Source organism: Caretta caretta, chromosome 4 (genome assembly GCF_965140235.1).
Source record: "Caretta caretta isolate rCarCar2 chromosome 4, rCarCar1.hap1, whole genome shotgun sequence".
Classification (NCBI taxonomy): Eukaryota; Metazoa; Chordata; order Testudines; family Cheloniidae; genus Caretta; species Caretta caretta.
The window spans coordinates 103036503-103054981 of record NC_134209.1 but is presented as its reverse complement, the minus strand read 5'-3'; the positions used below and the strand labels follow the sequence as shown (position 1 = coordinate 103054981).

The following is an 18479-nucleotide window of genomic DNA, read 5'->3' as shown; positions in this document are numbered from 1 at the left end:
CAAATTAGATGTCTACAAATCACCAGGGCCTGATAAAATGCATCCTAGAATACTCAAGTAGCTGACTGAGGAGATATCTGAGCCATTAGCAATTATCTTTGAAAAGTCATGGAAGACAGGAGACATTCCAGAAGACTGGAAAAGGGCAAATATAGTGCCCATCTATAAAAAGGGAAATAAGGACAACCCAGGGAACTACAGACCCGTCACCTTAACTTCTGTACCCGGAAAGATAATGGAGCAAATAATTAAGAAATCAATGTGCAAACACTTAGAAGATAATGAGGTGATAAGTAACAGTCACCATGGATTTCTCAAGAACAAATAGTGTCAAACCAACCTACTAGCTTTCTTTGACACGGTAACAAGCCCTGTGGATAATATGGAAGCAGTAGATGTGGCATATCTTGATTTTAGTAAGGCTTTTGATACTCTCTCACATGACCTTCTCATAAACAACAGAAAAGCAACCTAGATGGAGCTACTATAAGGTGGGTGCGTAACTGGTTGGAAAATTGTTTCCAGAGAGTAGTTATCAGTGGTTCACAGTCATGGTAGAAGGGCATAACGAGTGTGGTGCTGCAGGGATCGGTTCTGGGTCTGTTCAATATCTTCATCAATGATTTAGATAATGGCATAGAGAGTACACTTATAAAGTTTGCAGGCGATACCAAGATGGGAGGGATTAAAAATGCTTGGAGGATAGGATTAAAATTCAAAATGATCTGGACAAACTGGAGAAATCGTCTGAAGTAAATAGGATGAAATTCAATAAAGACAAATGCAAAGTACTCCATTTAGGAAGGACGATCAGTTGCACACATACAAAATGGGAAATGACTGCCTAGGAAGGAGTACTGCGGAAAGGGATCTGGGGGTCATAGTGGACCGCAAGCTAAATATGAGTCAACAGTGTAACACAGTTCCAAAAAAAGCAAACATCATTCTAGGATATAATAGCAGGAATATTGTAAGCAAGACAAGAAATAATTCTTCCGCTCTACTCCGCACTGATTAGGCCTCGATTGGAGTATTATGTCCAGTTCTGGGCGCCGCATTTCAGGAAAGATGTGGACAAATTGGAGAAAGTCCAGAGAAGAGCAACAAAAATGATTAAAGGTCTAGAAAACATGACCTATGAGGGAAGATTGAAAAAATTGGGTTTGTTTAGTCTGGCCAAGAGAAGACTGAGAGGGGACACAATAACAGTTTTCAAGTACATAAAAGGTTGTTACAAGGAGGAGGGAGAAAAATTGTTCTTCTTAACCTCTGAGGATAGGACAAGAAGCAATGGGCTTAAATTGCAGCAAGGGCGGTTAAGGTTTTACGGTAGGAAAAACTTCTGGCAGAGTGGTTAAGCACTGGAATAAATTGCCTAGGGAGGTTGTGGAATCTCCATCCTTTGGGATTTTTAAGAGCAGGTTGCACAAACACTTGTCAAGAATGGTCTAGACAATACTTAGTCCTGCTTTGAGTGCAGGGGACTGGACTACATGACCTCTTGAGGTCCCTTCCAGTTTTATATTTCTATGATTCTATCATATCATCATCCTATTTGTATACCTGTATCATTTTTGTATCTGAAGTTATGAATATTGACTATGTCTCTGTATTTCAAAATGTAGTTACACCTGGGAAACTCCCATTAGACAAGATGCTTTCAGTCTAGCCAGTGGGTGGGGAATAGGCCATTAGGAAAACAATAGGCCTTAGGAGAAGCTTATCTCCCACTTGGGGTGTCTTCCTGAGACCACTAGAGACAGCCTCCGAGAATGGCTGCTAGGACTCTGCAAGGACATGTAATGAGACCATTACTCTAGACTCCATCTTGGGATATCAGTGTTTTCCTACAGACCAGTCTGGGAACCAAGCTTTAAAACAAAGGATTCCTGCCCTATCCAAAAGCTATATAAATAAGATCTTCTAAACTTTCCACAGTATGCATCCGATGAAGTGAGCTGTAGCTCACGAAAGCTTATGCCCAAATAAATTGGTTAGTCTGTAAGGTGCCACAAGTACTCCTTTTCTTTTTGCATAAGGCAGGAAGTGACATCAACTGGGGTTCTTCACTCCCCACACAAGAAGATTCCTGGAAATACCTGAGGAACAAAGACTGAACTGATGGAAGTGCTGGAGCCAGGCTAAAGGATTTTTGGCCTGTGAATAGAACACCTGGGGATTCCAAGCTGTAAGCAAGCGCAACTTGCCCCCTAAGAATCTGCAGCCTACTTCTATCATCTCTTACAGTGAGAATCTGCTATTCATATGCAATCTATTTAGTATATTAAGCTTAGTTTGTGTTGTTTATTGACTAGAAAATCAGCTTTGATCTATTTGCTATCCCTTATAATCACTTAAAATTAGGGCTGTCAATTAATTGCAGCTAACTCATGCGATTAATGAAAAAAAATTAATCGTGATTAATCACAGTTTTAATCACAGTTTTAACTGCACTGTTAAACAGAATACCAATTGAAATTTATTAAATACTTTGGATGTTTTTCTACATTTTCACATATATTGTACTGTGTTGTAATTGAAATCAAAGTGTATATTGTTTTTATTAGAAATATTTGCACTGTAGAAACGATAAAGATAGTATTTTTCAATTCACCTCATACCAGTACTACAGTGCAATCTCTGTTGTGAAAAGAAAAGGAGTACTTGTGGCACCTTAGAGACTAACCAATTTATTTGAGCATGAGCTTTCGTGAGCTACAGCTCACTTCATCGGATGCATACCGTGGAAACTGCAGCAGACTTTATATACACACAGAGAATATGAAACAATACCTCCTCCCACCCCACTGTCCTGCTGGTAATAGCTTATCTAAAGTGATCATCAGGTTGGACCATTTCCAGCACAAATCCAGGTTTTCTCACCTTCCACCCCCCCACACAAATTCACTCTCCTGCTGGTGATAGCCAATCCAAAGTGACAACTCTTTACACAATGTGCATGATAATCAAGTTGGGCCATTTCCCACACAAATCCAGGTTCTCTCACCTGGATTATTACGTAGAATAAATATCACATATATACCAATGTGATATATGGCATCATGTGCCAGCAATGCCCCTCTGCCATTTACATTGGTCAAACTGGACAGTCTCTACGTAAAAGAATAAATGGACACAAATCAGATGTCAAGAATTATAACATTCATAAACCAGTCGGAGAACACTTCAATCTCTCTGGTCACGCAATCACAGACATGAAGGTCGCTATCTTAAAACAAAAAAACTTCAAATCCAGACTCCAGCGAGAAACTGCTGAATTGGAATTCATTTGCAAATTGGATACTATTAATTTAGGCTTAAATAGAGACTGGGAGTGGCTAAGTCATTATGCAAGGTAGCCTATTTCCCCTTGTTTTTTCCAACCCCCCCCCCCCCGATGTTCTGGTTTAACTTGGATTTAAACTTGGAGAGTGGTCACTTTGGATGAGCTATTACCAGCAGGATAGTGAGTTTGTGTGTGTGGTTTTTGGGAGGGGGGTGAGCAGGTGAGAGAACCTGGATTTGTGCAGGAAATGGCCCAACTTGATTATCATGCACATTGTGTAAAGAGTTGTCACTTTGGATGGGCTATCACCAGCAGGAGAGTGAATTTGTGTGTGGGGGGGTGGAGGGTGAGAAAACCTGGATTTGTGCTGGAAATGGCCCAACCTGATGATCACTTTAGATAAGCTATTACCAGCAGGACAGTGGGGTGGGAGGAGGTATTGTTTCATATTCTCTGTGTGTATATAAAGTCTGCTGCAGTTTCCACGGTATGCGTCCGATGAAGTGAGCTGTAGCTCACGAAAGCTCATGCACAAATAAATTGGTTAGTCTCTAAGGTGCCACAAGTACTCCTTTTCTTTTTGCGAATACAGACTAACACGGCTGTTACTCTGAAATCTGTTGTGAAAGTGCAACTTACAAATTTATAAATTTTGTGTTACATAACTACACTCAAAAGCAAAACAATGTAAAACTTCAGAGCCTGCAAGTCCACTCAGTCCTCTTTGTCTTAGCGATTGGCTGAACAAGAAACATGTTTGTTTACATTTACAGGAGATAATGCAGCCGTCTTATTTATAACGTCACCAGAAAGTGAGAACAGGCATTCTCATGGCACTGTTGTAGCTAGCATTGCAAGGTATTTATGCTAAAAATGTGTAGCTGTTGACGCTCATTAAAAAAATGCATTAATGAAATTTGTGACTGAACTACATGGGGGAGAATTGTCTTCCCCTGCTCTGTTTTACCCACATTCTGCCATATATTTCATGTTATAGCAGTCTTGGATGATGACCCAGCACATGTTCATTTTAAGAACACTTTCACTGCAGATTTGACAAAATGCAAAGAAGGTACCAATGTGAGATTTCCAGAAATAGCTACAGCACTCAACCACAGGTTTAAGAATCTGAAGTGACTTCCAAATCAGAGGGACGAGGTGTGGAACATGCTTTCAGAAGTCTCAAAAGAGCAATAGTCCGATACGGAAACTACAGAACCCGAACCACAAAAAAAAAAATCAACCTTCTGCTGGTGGCATCTGACTCAGATAGCGAAAATGAAGGTGTGTTGGTCTGCACTGCTTTGGATGGTTAATGAGCAGAACCTGTCATCAGCATGGATGCATGTCTCTAGGAATGGTGGTTGAAGCATGAAGGGGCATATGAATCTTTAGCGCATCTGGCACACAAATATCATAGAACATCAGGGTTGGAAGGGACCTCAGGAGGTCATCTAGTCCAACCCTCTGCTCAAAGCAGGACCAATCCCCAATTAAATCATCCCAGCCAGGGCTTTGTCAAGCCTGACCTTGCAATGCCGGCTACAACGGTGCCATGCAAACACCTGTTCTCACTTTCACATGGCATTGTAAATCAGAAGCAGGCAGCATTATCTCCTACAAATGTAAACAAACTTGTTTGTCTGAGTGACTGGCTGAACAAGAAGCAGGAATGAGTGGACTTGTAGGCTCTATTTGTTTTGGTTTTGAATGCAGATTTTTTTGTACATAATTCTACATTTTTAAGTTCAACTTTCATGATAAAGAGACTGCACTACACTACTTGTATTAGGTGAATTGAAAAATACTATTTCTTTTGTTTTTTTACAGTGCAAATACTTGGTTTCAGAGTAGCAGCCGTGTTAGTCTGTATCCGCAAAAAGAAAAGGAGTACTTGTGGCACCTGAGAGACCAACAAATTTATCTAAGCATAAGCTTTTGTGAGCTACAGATCACTTCATCAGATGCATGCAGTGGAAAATACAGTGGGGAGATTTTATATACACAGAGAACATGAAACAATGGGCGTTACCATACACACTAACAAGAGTGATCAGGTAAGGTGAGCTATTACCAGCAGGAGAGCGGCGGGGGGAACCTTTTGTAGTGATAATCAAGGTGGGCCATTTCCAGCAGTTGACAAGAACATGTGAGGAATAGTGGAGGAGGAAAGAGGAGAGACTAAACATGGGTAAAGAGTTTTACTTTGTGTAATGACCCATCCACTCCCAGTCTTTATTCAAGCCTAAGTTAATTGTATCCAGTTTGCAAATTAATTCCAATGCAGCAGTCTCTCGGAGTCTGTTTTTGAAGTTTTTTTTTGTTGAAGAATTGCCGAGTGACCAAAGAGATTGAAGTGTTCTCCAACTGGTTTTTGAATGTTATAATTCTTGACGTCTGATATGTGTCCATTTATTCTTTTACATAGAGACTGTCCAGTTTGGCCAATGTACATGGCGGCATATATCACATTGGTAGATGTGCAAATGAACGAGCCTCTGACAGTGTGGCTGATGTGATTAGGCCCTATGATGGTGTCCCCTGAATAGATATGTGGACACAGTGGGCAACGGGCTTTGTTGCAAGGATAGCTTCCTGGTTTAGTGGTTTTGTTGTGTGGTTGCTGGTGAGTATTTGCTTCAGGTTGGGGGGCTGTCTGTAAGCAAGGACTGGCCTATCTCCCAAGATCTGTGAGAATGATTGGTCAATATATTTTATCAAAAATATAATGCAAGTACTGTATACTTTGTATTTTGTGTTTTAATTGAAATCTATATGTGAAAATGTAGGAAACATCCAAAAATATTTAAATAGATGGTATTTTATTATGCTTAATCACAGGGTTTTATTTTAAGTTGCTTAAAATCTCTCTTTTGTAGTTAAACTTATTTTTGCTTTATCTAAAACAATGTGTGGAAATCATAACTCAAGGGCAAAAAGCTGTTGCATATTCCTCTCCACATAGAGGGAGAGAGTGAATTTTATGAGTTTTGCTGTACAGCTCCCTGTGCAGCGCAAGATGCTAGAATTTTGGGTTTATACTCCAGAGTCGGTGCATGCTTGAGAAGCTGGTAGTTTCCCTAGCTGTAGCCTTCCCATGCAAGGGCCGGTCAAAGAGCCGTTGCGTAACAGGAGCTGGGTGTGTCCCTATCTGTATGTATGCAGGTGAAAGTGCAGCCTGGAGAGGGCTTTGCAGCTTGTCACAGCAATACAGTGCAAAAAGGAGCCCAAACTGGTGGGTCAGGAAGGCTTAGTGGTACTCCAGTTCCAGGTGGTACACCAGGGGGGAAACCCATCAAAACCACATTTTAACTGAGAACAAAACATGATATCTGTACAACAGTCAAGTTACTGTCTTCACATGTTGAAATTTCAATGCAGTGATTTTTTTTTTAAATGCTTCCTAAACACAAACTGTGCCAGTGTGAACTTCAAACAAATTCACAGAACAATGTGAAAGCAAGTATGGAGTACACATTTTCCAGTTACAAGTACTGTTACTTTTTAAAGTGAGTCAGTTCTCACTTACTCCTCAATCAAGGCATCTTTTTAAATGTAACATGCAAAGCTTACCAAGGCCATGGATAATCTTTCTTCCCAAAATCATCATCTGTCAAGGGAGAAGATATAAGAAAAAGGCTGTCCTTAGCCCACTTTTGGATACATGGCATGTGAAATATACAGAAACATCCAGAACAGCTCCAGACCTAAAAGATAAACATAAAAGAAATGACTAGCACCTATTAGGCTTGCTTCTGATTAAATGAATGAAAAAAAAAAAAAAAAAACAGTGTCTAAAAGGGATACCAACTTTAAATCTATTCAATTAAAAAAAAAAAGGTAAAACTAGTTTCATATACTACATGTATTCCTGTATTCACCTGCCAATTTTGATGATTTTACTACTACAGCTTCATACTGTTGTAAAATGTTGTTCTCTCTTCTATTGCTGTGTAATTTTTTCCTGTTGCTTATGTGGGCCTAATTACACAAAAGAAATAGTAAAACATTTTTTACCTCTCTAATCTTAGGTGTTACGTGCAACAATAATAAACCAAAGACTCATGCAGAAGCGTCAGTTTAAATGTAGTGTCCCTTTTAAAGCAGGTACTTTCATAACTGACAAACTTAAAAAAAAAAAAGCTAGTAATTTATTGCAGCCAGTCTCCTTCTGCCATAACTGAAGTTGTATGTTCTTGCTCCTGGCTGTATTTCTTTGCTGATCCTGAAGCGAAATCATTATCGTATGCTCAGTAGGTCAGTTGAGAATCAAGTGAAATAGAATAAATGTAGCTTTATGATTTCACTACAAGATGAAATAGAAGGTGAGTGGTGAAGGAATATACTCTGTCTAAAAGAGATAACTGGAAACCTGCAAACAGGATAAACACATAAAAGGTGTTATGAAAACACCTGAATGGTGAATAAATTTGTACTGTCAGTCTGATATTTGAAAGATTACTATGAAAATTATCTCAAAGCAGTATTATAAGCAAAAATATACAAAAATACATCCAATTTAGGCACACAGCCTCCAGTGCATAAACATGAATCAGGGTCTGTGAACATACGTAAGTATGTATGCAAATCTTGTGCAATGCCCAAGGAAGGCAAGTCTGTACACACCTATGTCACAGCCCTTTAAGTTAAAATGTCCTTGTTTGCAAGTTTATAGTCTAACTTATGATGTGACGCCCTTTAGGGTATGGTCTACACAGCCCATGGCAGAAAGTCTCCCAGTCCAGGCTTGCTCTACTGTGCTTAAAAAAAAAAAAAAAACACAACTGTGTACGCAGCACTTTGATGTCATGGCTTGGGCTGGAGCTCTAGGTCTGAAGTCTACCCCCCTCCCCAGGGCTCAGAGCCTAAACTGCAATGGTATTTTTAGCACAGTAGCATGAGCCCTACAAACCTGAGTCCGTCATCCCAGAATGGGAGGCTCACTACCATGATCTCCATAGACACCTTAAAAGATTCAGTGTGTTGCAGGAACCAGACATAATGGGGTAAGTGAAACAGCTGAAGATTTAAGTCTGAATTTCCTTTTTCTCTGGATTTACCCTTGGACATTTTAAAATGGAAGCAGGTTATTTTATGTTTAGCTTGTGAAAGGCAAGAGAAAACATTTCCAATCTTCTGACAACGTCAAAAGTGTGTTACCCCAGACCCACTAAAAGTTACTAACAGCTCAATTGCTCATTTCCAAAACTAACATTTATAAACAGTTGACAGGTTTACTAAATTTGAATTAAAATACTCAATGGAAAAAACAGTTAAGGATCCAAGATAAGTAACAATGTGTTGATTTAAAAAAAATGCAAAACAACAAAACACAAACAACTTTCATTTAAGTTTCCAAATGATTTTAGGTCTACTCATAAGTCAAGTCAACTGTCACAGGACAAATCAAATTAAAAAAATAATTAAAAAAAACCACAAAAAACCTGGCCTTGACACATTAAAAATGCATTTCATTTGTAAGAACCAAAAGGTCACATAAAAATCACATACCATGTGTTGTACGAGACTTCTGTGAACAAGTTAACGTCTTCAGTTTTATTAGGTATGTATAACAACTATCCACCATTTAAAAAAAAAGGAAAGTTTTTCTGCACACTACCTCTTTTGCAGCAAGATTTGTTATTGCAAACCAAGGGCATAGCCAGTCTGTTTCCCCTTACAATATTTACTACAGTGAAGTATGATGGGCCCAATCATGTACCTATTGAATTAAATGGAGTTTTCCACTGACTTCAGTTGGAGTAAAATTTGGCTTGAGATATGTTGGAAAAATGGAAAAATGTGGCTGCATGAAATGAAAAAGACGTGGGTCAGGGGACGTGAAGTCATTTTGGCTATATTTATTCAATCATGCAGATCTCAAAACCCAGACAAGCAAAATCCCACATTCTTCTCTCATTGTACCTTACTGACCCATTCTGCAATACTGTAGCTTAATTTTGGTTCCCCTTACTATATGATCCAACTGTGATACTCCCCTATTGTGGACTGTAACAATATCTTAACCAAGATTCAACAACCGTATCCTTTTGAATTGTAGGCCCTATTGCTGCTGCTTTTTGTATCTGTGACTTTCTAAAATTTAAAAATGTGATCCTTCTAATTAGGCTTGAAAGGCCTAAGTTTTTATTGATAAATATCAAATAAATTTCTCTTTATACACACAAACCAATGAAAAAAATATTTCCCTAGATAGTAATCAAAATTTACAAATTTAAGAAATGTACCTCCTGAAAACTTTTAAAGCTATTTATTTTGTATTTGTATTTTAACAGTAATAAAGCTTTACCTTTTTGAATCTCAATGTTATTAGCTAAATGTCTGACTCCCCTCCCCTAATTTCCTACAACTGTGAAAATGTAAATAGTTAAAAATATTGATATTATCCATCAAAATTATATTAAAATAAAAATCAAATTATGTCAAGCTTATTTATACTGTACCATGACCACAGGTTTGACAGGAACCTCACAGAACAAAAACCAAAATTCACCACTACGATTTCAAGTTATGTATGTATAAGCTTTGATACTGCACAAACATGACAGCTGAAAGTGAACTATAATTTTTATGTAGTATTTAGCACTCCTAGAAACTTTCATGTTAATCCTCAACACTCCAATAAGTCAGGCAAGTGTTCATATTTAAATATTTAACATTTGCTTGATACATATTAATAAAAAGCAATTTAGCTGGTTAATACCTTGAAGACTATTGTAAAATACTTACAGCTTGGTTTCTCTTAACTGAAGCAATGCAAATCAAGCATGTCAAAGCCCCAGACTGAAATGCTTCATTCACATATTGTCTTGTACGTTCTAGTTCACTTGCATCTCCATCTTTAATACACAAAAAACAAAGCCTTCTTGTAAGACCATTAACAGTGTTTGATCCTCTATTTATATCTGAGCACCCAAAGATGAGCACTCACGTTTAAAGATAATCAAATGTTCATTTGTGTAGCATTATTTCCAAGCACAAGTCAAAGAAAATGTCACGTTAGAGTTTTATTGAGCTTAGAAGAGGAAAGGAAAATAAAAAAAATCACACTAATCAAGATTGCAAGTCTGTCCACCCAGCATATAATTGAGTATAAATAGTCAGCAGGTGCACAGGGATTTAGTTAGTTTCATTTCAATTCTTGGGACCAAATGGCTAAATCCTGCAGCCCTCTTCCTCACCTGCATCTCACCAGATCACTTCTTCCCCCATCAAGTGGTGGCAAGTATACCAAAGTTGCTACTCCCATCTCCCCTCGCCAACTTCTGCCTCAGATGGCACACTTCCCACTCCTCAGCTGCTACCTATCCATACCCTACCAGTCCAAACACAGCCCTGCCTGACCAGTTCTGCTCTGTTACTCCTGTCATCTCCTCTCCTTAAATTTTCAGGAGCTCTTCCACCACTACCATTCCACTTCCCTTGCCCCACCAAATAAAACAAAAATGTAGACATGAAAGAACTAAAGAACCGGAAAGGTCCAGATGCTACATCTCCCATGCATGGGACTAGTTTACCCAAGTTGCAGGGCTATAACAATTCAGCATAAGGAGTTAGGATACATGTAGGCATTTATTCTCTCTCCAAAAACAAAACAATACAAACCAATGAAAAACCACACAGTTCTGAAACCTTGTTTTGCAAACCTGAGACTTTTCTTCCCCTTTGCCTAATCAGCCAGCTTTTCTCCTCAACTAGCTGGCCTGGTGTATAAGTGGCATATGCAATTGTGATAAGGTGCTAGCAGCAGCATCCTTATCAATTGCTGCAGTATGAAGTCTGCTGCAAGCTCAGCTGTGAACAATTAAACACTTTCTGTTGTGGGATTATGAGCACCTGGGTGGTAATACTGGGCTGACAACATCATTGGGAGGATATAAATAGAAGGAACAGGAAACAAGGGTGAGCTCAGAAGGGAAGCTCAGAGAGTGAGCTGTACTAAGGAGGGAGGCTATATTGAAAGCTTCTGCTACACAATACTTGTGTGATATTTTGTGCATTTAAAAAAAAGCAGAGGAATAAAAGATACATGTAGTGAAAGGAAAACAGCCTGGGAGTGTTTGTAACTGTGAGGTGACAGAAACATTCTAGACAGCATAGCACACCAGGTAGTGACAGAGATACCCTGTGACAAATCTTCTACCAATCTTGACCACCACAGAAAATTAAGTACTTAACATCGTATGTTAAGAACATTACAATATCAGAATTATCTATCTCTAATTATCAAAGCTTTTAAATATAAGATGATCGTGCAATGCTGCCAATTTTTTTATGCCACAAACAGAGATGTCAATATATTAAAATATTTTACCAGTTTGATTAGTATAAGTTGTGAATGTTTTGGCCAATATCTTTCCATGTTTTCCTTCGCTATCTTCATCTTCTTCAGAAGAGGAACTAAACTGGTCTTCAACAAACTTTTTTGCTGCCGCTTGATTAGCCTTCTTAATTTCATCAAATTTCTTCTGAGAAGATAATTCTGTATAAAAAATACATTAATTTTAATGCCATATTAAATTCTGAAGACTCCACTGTCCTTTTTAGTTTTTTTTAAACTTAATGTTCTCAATAAGTATTCTCTCCTTACAGCCAGTTCAGCATTTTAGTGTTTCTAATGCAGGACAAGTAAATATGGCTCCTCCCCCTCCCCAAATACTGTGCATCAGCATGAATGTTCAGTTTTGGGAGTACTTAATTGCATTTGATGCACCAGTATCACTATTTCAAAAGAAATATTAATCTAACCAAACACACACATCCTATCAAAGTATGCTGGCTAGACAGTACATACTGCTGCTTTACCTAAAGGCTATTAAAAACACTATTCCTTTTTGTTGGGTCAGGCACATAAAATTTCAGAACTGTTTGTAAGAGTGCATCTGTGCTATTTTGCGGAAACTTTGGAGGTACATTTAATTGTTTCTATTACTTTGACAATTGTGACTTTTGGGGCTCTCTCACCAGTCCATTGCATCGCTACTGCAGTAATGGATCCATGTCACCACTTCATTTGACAACATTAAGTAGCCTCCATATAGTCATTTTAACAGATAATTTGTTAGACTACCAAGTATGATGTAGTGGGAGACTGGATCTGCAACTGGGACTCTACTGCAAAGTCTCACTTCCTTCCTTCGCATTTATTAAGACTATTAGTCTCTCTCCAATCTTGCACCACTTATATTCATTCAGAATGCTACTACAAAGTTAATTTTCCTAGCCCATTGCTTTGACCATGTCATTTCTTTGTCTTTGCATCTCTCCACTGGGTCAACCTTTTTTACTGCAAAGAAACTACCTGCTTTCATTTTCAAAGCCCATCACAACCTATCCCTACCCTACTAATCCCTTATTTGGTATCAAAAGGTTGATTCTTAACTTTGATCAACCCATGATACCAGCCTCCATCAGGCACTTGTTAAATTTTCAGACAAGAACTTCCATACTTTCCCCATACTTTCTCGCTTGGGAGGATGTCCACATCAGTGGTCTCTCTAATTTTTCCCATGCATGTATGGAATGAATTTTGTTATATGCACCAATATGAAAGTGATGTGACACACATCACTTCCATATTGGTGCACATAAAATTCATGTGGTGGGGCTGAGGGGTTCGGTGTGTGAGAGGGGCTCAGGGTGCAAGAGAATGAGGGCTCCAGGGTGGGGCCAGGGATGAGCGGTTTGGGGTGTAGGCTGCCCAGGGGCTACAGTGGGGAGAGAGGACCCCTCCCCCAGCTCTCTCTCACCGCCGCAGCATGTCTATGCTGGGGGAGAAGCGCCTCTCCCCTTGGCAGCCCTGAACCCCTGCACAGGGCTTAATAGGCAGCTGCATGGCCGTGCAGCTTAGAGGGAACTTAGGTCCCCATAACTGTCTGCAAAGCTACCTCATATCCACCTTCATAACTCTCATCTGCCATGATGCATACAAAAAGCTTGGTAATGGTTAGGCTGCTGATATACTGAGCCCACTGCCCATCCCGTCAACCAATACTGTTTCACTGCTCATAGGTACTCCCCCCACTGTCTGTATCCATCTCTTAACTTATATTTAAATTGTAATCTCTTTGGGGCAGGCACCATCTTTCTGCTCTGTGTTTGTACAGCACCTAGTACAATGGAATCCCGGCCCATGACTAGGGCTCCCAAGCACTACAATAATATAAATGAATACTAATAAAATCACAAACTTGTTAAGAGTCCAACATAAAAGTATAGTAACCATAAGATCAGATACTATAGAATTAGAGATGCAAAAGATTTCTTAGGCCAGTCATTTCATCCCCATGCCACGTGCAAGTTTGTTCCCTACAATGTATTTATAAGTGCTTTGAAACTAGTCTTAACAAAAGTCTTCCTTGCTTTCCTTGGGAGACCATACCATGACCTAACTCAGCTTGCTGTAAATAAAGAGAAGTTTACTAATAAAGAGAAGGTGGGTGAGGCAATGTGTTTTATTGGACTAATTTCTATTGATAGAAGAAACAACTTTTTGAGATTCACAGAGCTTTTATTCATGTCTGGAGAAAGTAACCAGAGTGTCACAGCTAAATACAAGGTAAAGCAGATTGTTAAGCTTAAGGGGTTAAATATTTATTTACAAATTTTTCCATGCCCCTCATCAACATAGCAGCTCAGTATTTCACAAACAGAGAATGTATATTCACAATACTCCTGTGAGATACTGATAATCTCCATTTTACGAATAGGAAACGGCGGCAGGAACTAGGGGCCAGATTATGGGGCCCTTGCCCACACTGGGGAGCACGTATTCAGCTGAGCAGCCCCACCAGAGGCAAGACTAGACTTCGCTGGCTGCAATGTCTTACGTGTTTGGGAACAATCGCTACAAGGGTGCAGGCTGTGACCCTCGCACAGAAGGGTGGGAAATCAACAGCGCCACTCAGGGGAGCGGAGGCTCACCAGCGCGGGCAAGGCAGAGACACCCCGGCAGCGCCGGGAATTAACTCAGGCCTCCCGACCCGCAGCCCTGGGCTGTCGGGGACCTCTGGCTTGCGTGGCTGGGGCTTCAGGCTGCGCCCCCCACTATTAACGAAGCCCCTCTGCGTTGGCCCCAGCCGGTCAATGCTGCCGCTGCCCTACAAGCGGGGGCCGCCAGCGGCTCAGGGCGCCCCGTGGAGCCTGCCAGAGAGTCCAGCCCGGCGTCTGCCTCCCCCGGCTGCGCCGCCCCGGGAGGATACTCACCTCTAGCTCCCAGGGAGCTGCTGCTGCCGGTGAGCGGGATACAGGGAGTGCCGCCGCCGCCTCCTCTCCCCCGGCCGGACCCGGACCCGGACCCGGACCGGGCGGCGCCGCCGCTAGCTCCCCCGCGGGCACAGAGCCCGATCCCGGCCTGGCCGCTGGCCCGGGCTCGCCCCCTGCCCCGGCCGGCCTGGCGCCACGCCGCCTCCATCCCTCTGGCCAGGCGCCGAGCAGACCCCTTGTCCGCCCGGCTCCTCCCCTCCTCCTCCTCCTCTATCCGGGCAGCGCCAGCAGCGGGAGATTAGCCCCGCCCCTTCCGCCCGAAGCTCCGCCCCTTCCGCCGGCCGGAGGCCCCGCCCTGGCTGAGCCGCCGGCCGGCCCGAGCATGATCCGACCAGTGCTTTAGGGGCTGCCCTCATCGAGGTTAAGCCGGAGGCGGTTCAGCTAGGGAGGAAGGCAGGAGACATGATCGCAGCTCTGGGGCATGGTTACCTTACTCATCTTTTATGGTGTTGCACGTAGCAAGGTCAACTGTAATTTAACAGTGTTGTGGTGTTTTTGTTTGTGTTCTTTAATAAATAATTGAGTCCAAACTAGGCTGTTCCAATTATATTGATATTTATTGTCCTTCCTTTTTTATTGCTCATTTACCTGCTAGTTTGCAAAATTCAATCAGTCATAATAGGTCTCTTAGTTAGTGCAAATTAGCAGGCACCATTACATCTTTTTAATTACACTTTATAAACTAAACTTCATAAGACCTCTCATAATTAGGATCAAATGCTAGAACTCAGTGTGCATAGTATATAATATTCATTTGTTTTTGTTGTTCTTAACTTACTTTAGGTTATGACTAACAAAGGATCATCTTGTAAAGAGGCCTGACTGGATTCTTGGTTTTAGTTTTCTATAACTAGCAAAATAGATGTATAACCTCTTGGCAAGTAAATAGTAGATGTCTTTGGTTGGGAAGCATGCTTGTATTTTCAGTACTAATGTGTATTTACTTTTCTAATGCTGACTTTTTATTGAAATTCCCTCATAAAGATATTACAGTAGAACCTCAGAGTTATAAACTGACTGGTCAACCACACACTTCATCTGGAACCAGAAGTACACAATCAGGTAGCAGCAAAGACAAAAATAATAAAGCAAAGATAATACATTACTGTGTTAAATGTAAACTACTAAAAAAACAGGGAAAGTTTAAAAAAAGGATTTGACAAGGTAAAGAAACTGTTTCTGTGCTTTTTTCATTTAAATTAAGATGGTTAAAAGCAGCATTTTTCTTCTGCGTAGTACGGGTTTCAAAGCTGTGTAAACATTGGAATGAACAACCATAAAATTTTGTTCAGAGTTACGAACCACCTCCGTTCCCAAGGTGTTCGTAACTCTCAGGTTCTGCTACACATATATGTGTTGTTAATTCTTGTTGAGGGAATAAATGCACCCTTATCTATAAAGTAAGTAAGTTGGGGGAAGAGTGTTGCTATTTGGACGTTTTTTTATGTCTGTTTGAAAGGATTGTTAAAATAGGAATGAGCCAAATTTAAATATGAAAATCAGTTGTGATTTTTTAATCCTCTTCAGATAGGATTATATTAATGCGAATGAGAAACCTTTAAGTTTGTGCCCACAGCCTCTACACAGGGAAGTTACAGCACAGCACTCTGGTGCCCACTGCTCTTCACACCCTCAGAGCTTGAACTGCAGGGCTGTGTAGACATGCCCCAAGTCTCCATGTAGATAAGCCCTAAGTAAAAGAATGAAAACTGCTTACTGGAGTAATTCAGGACATATGTGAAGAGGACAGAAAAAAAAATCTTAAGTGTCAGGCCAGTAAGTCAGGGTATTCTGAGTTATGGATAGAAAAGAAGGGCCATACTGAACTGTTACGCTTAAACAGAGTAGATTACAATCTAGATAGAACATGTTATTTAATAAATAATTAGTCTGTTGTGAGATTAAAAAATCAACCACTATCCATACTCAGCAACTTCACTATAAGAATGTCTCAGAAGATTTTTACTTCACAAAACAGGAATTGAAGAATATGTTTGTAATCGATGGGATTTACTTCAATGACAAGTTCTTAAAAGTTGTTGCAATACTGTAGATATTTATTTCATACACCATAGATTTAATCTAGTAAATACACAAGATTTCCTAACCATATTTGTATACATTTGTCACTGACAGTTGCTTCACTCTTAATGGTAAACTCTGGAGTTGAGAATTCTGAAATAAAACACTCCAGTTTTGCGGGGTTCTTTGAAATCCAAACCCACATTTGAATACAGTAGGATCTGTGTCTATAATGGACCAAACTAGAACCCCAATTGCTAAGTCCTGATCCTGCAAATACTGAAGCTTGTTCACAACTTGACTCATCTATGAAGTCCAATTGACTTCAGCAGAACTACTCACGGAAGTAGTGTTATGCATGCACTTAAAATTTTGCAGAATTAAGGTATTTAGGATGTTTTACAAGAGCTACAGTGTCTTTAACATGAAACTTGAAACATTTTTTAAAATGTTGACAGATAAACAATGTGGAAGAATTTTAATGTGACTGGAGTGTACACATAACCCCTACATTTTTATTTCAAAGTACTTCCTTTGTCAGAAGAAAACTTTAAACATAGTTTTATTTTAGCAAATACATGCTTGTTAAAGTTAAAAATATCAATATTTTACATTATAAAACTTCTATCTGTCTGAAATACACCAGCGTATGATTTGGTGTTTCTATTAGAAATACAGCATTTTGTTTTGCATTCAATGATTTTTGGTTCAAGATGTCTATTGTCAAGAAAATTTGTTCATGTAACAACAGTGGCATCTAGTGGCTATTACTGATGTTACAGCCTGATGGGCCAATTAAAATAAGCCAAAAATTGTGGTTATGACAATAGATATCCACTTCACTAAAACACATCAACACCGTAACAGTGATATCTGGCAGCTACTTCATGTTACTATCACTGAACCACAAGTTTCACTGCTGTAGATAACATCTCATACCAGGGATTGGCAACTTTTGGCACGCAGCCCGCCAGGGTATGCCCCCCTGGCATGCCGGAACGTTTTGTTTACTTGCCATGTCCACAGGTTCAGCTGATCGCAACTCCCACTAGCCGCGGTTTGCCACTCCAGGCCAATGGGGGCTGCGGGAAGCAGCAGCCAGCACATCCCTCGGCCTGCACCGCTTGCTGCAGCCCCCATTGGCATAGAGCAGCAAACTGTGATTGGCCGAACCTGCGGACACAGCAGGTAAACAAACCAGCCTGGCCCACCGGGGGGCTTACTCTGACGGGCCGCGGGCCAAAGGTTGCCGATACCTGTCTCATACCCTTCTTCAAATCATGAGTTTTATTACTTAGACTCTTAGAGTAAGCCATTCAAGGCAGGGATAATCTGTTTCTGAAATATTTGTACAGTGCCTAGCAAAACAGGACTTGGTCCTGTAAGTGCTGCAGCAATATAAATAATAAACTACATAATATTCTTTTACTATAAGGTTTTTTTTAAGGTTGCCAAGCCAAACACTAAGAAGTTAGGAAATGCCAAAATTAAGGTTGGTGAGGTAATATCTTTTATTGGACCAACTTCTGTTGGTGGAAGGGACAAGCTTTCAGGCTTCATAGAGCTGCTTTTTAGGTCTGCAAAAAGTAACCAGAGTGTCTCAGCTAAGTACATGGTGGGACAGCATGTTAAACATAAAGGGTTAAACACATTGCAAGAAACCACTTAAAATGAAGTGGGCAAGTAACACCTCTGCATTCATAGGACCAAACAAGGGTTAGTGGGTTACAATTATTGTAATGAGCTATGAAATCATGGTGTCTTTGTTGAGACTATGATTTTTAGTGTCCAGCAAAGTTATGAATTTAAGTTCCCCAACTTGTCTTTTGAAGGAGTTGTGCAGGTTTCCTTTGAGGACGAGGAGTAATGGGTCAGAGATGAAGTG

General features: G+C 40.3%; 1 protein-coding gene across 2 annotated transcripts in view; it reads right to left on the bottom strand.

Moving 5' to 3' along the window:
* NFXL1 (nuclear transcription factor, X-box binding like 1) overlaps positions 1 to 14783 on the bottom strand; it is a 91646-nt gene extending 76863 nt beyond the window's left edge. Inside the window, exons 1-4 of one of the 2 annotated variants that reach the window (XM_048848390.2) lie at positions 14513 to 14783; positions 11622 to 11789; positions 10037 to 10146; positions 6860 to 6993 (exon numbers count right to left, since the gene is read on the bottom strand). In XM_048848390.2, the coding sequence (XP_048704347.2) occupies positions 6860 to 6993; positions 10037 to 10146; positions 11622 to 11789; positions 14513 to 14720 (620 nt within the window). In that variant the 5' untranslated portion in view covers positions 14721 to 14783. The remainder of the gene's footprint in view (positions 1 to 6859; positions 6994 to 10036; positions 10147 to 11621; positions 11790 to 14512) is intronic. The other variant, XM_048848389.2, reaches the window with a different exon arrangement.
* Between the last annotated feature and the right edge of the window lie 3696 nt (positions 14784 to 18479).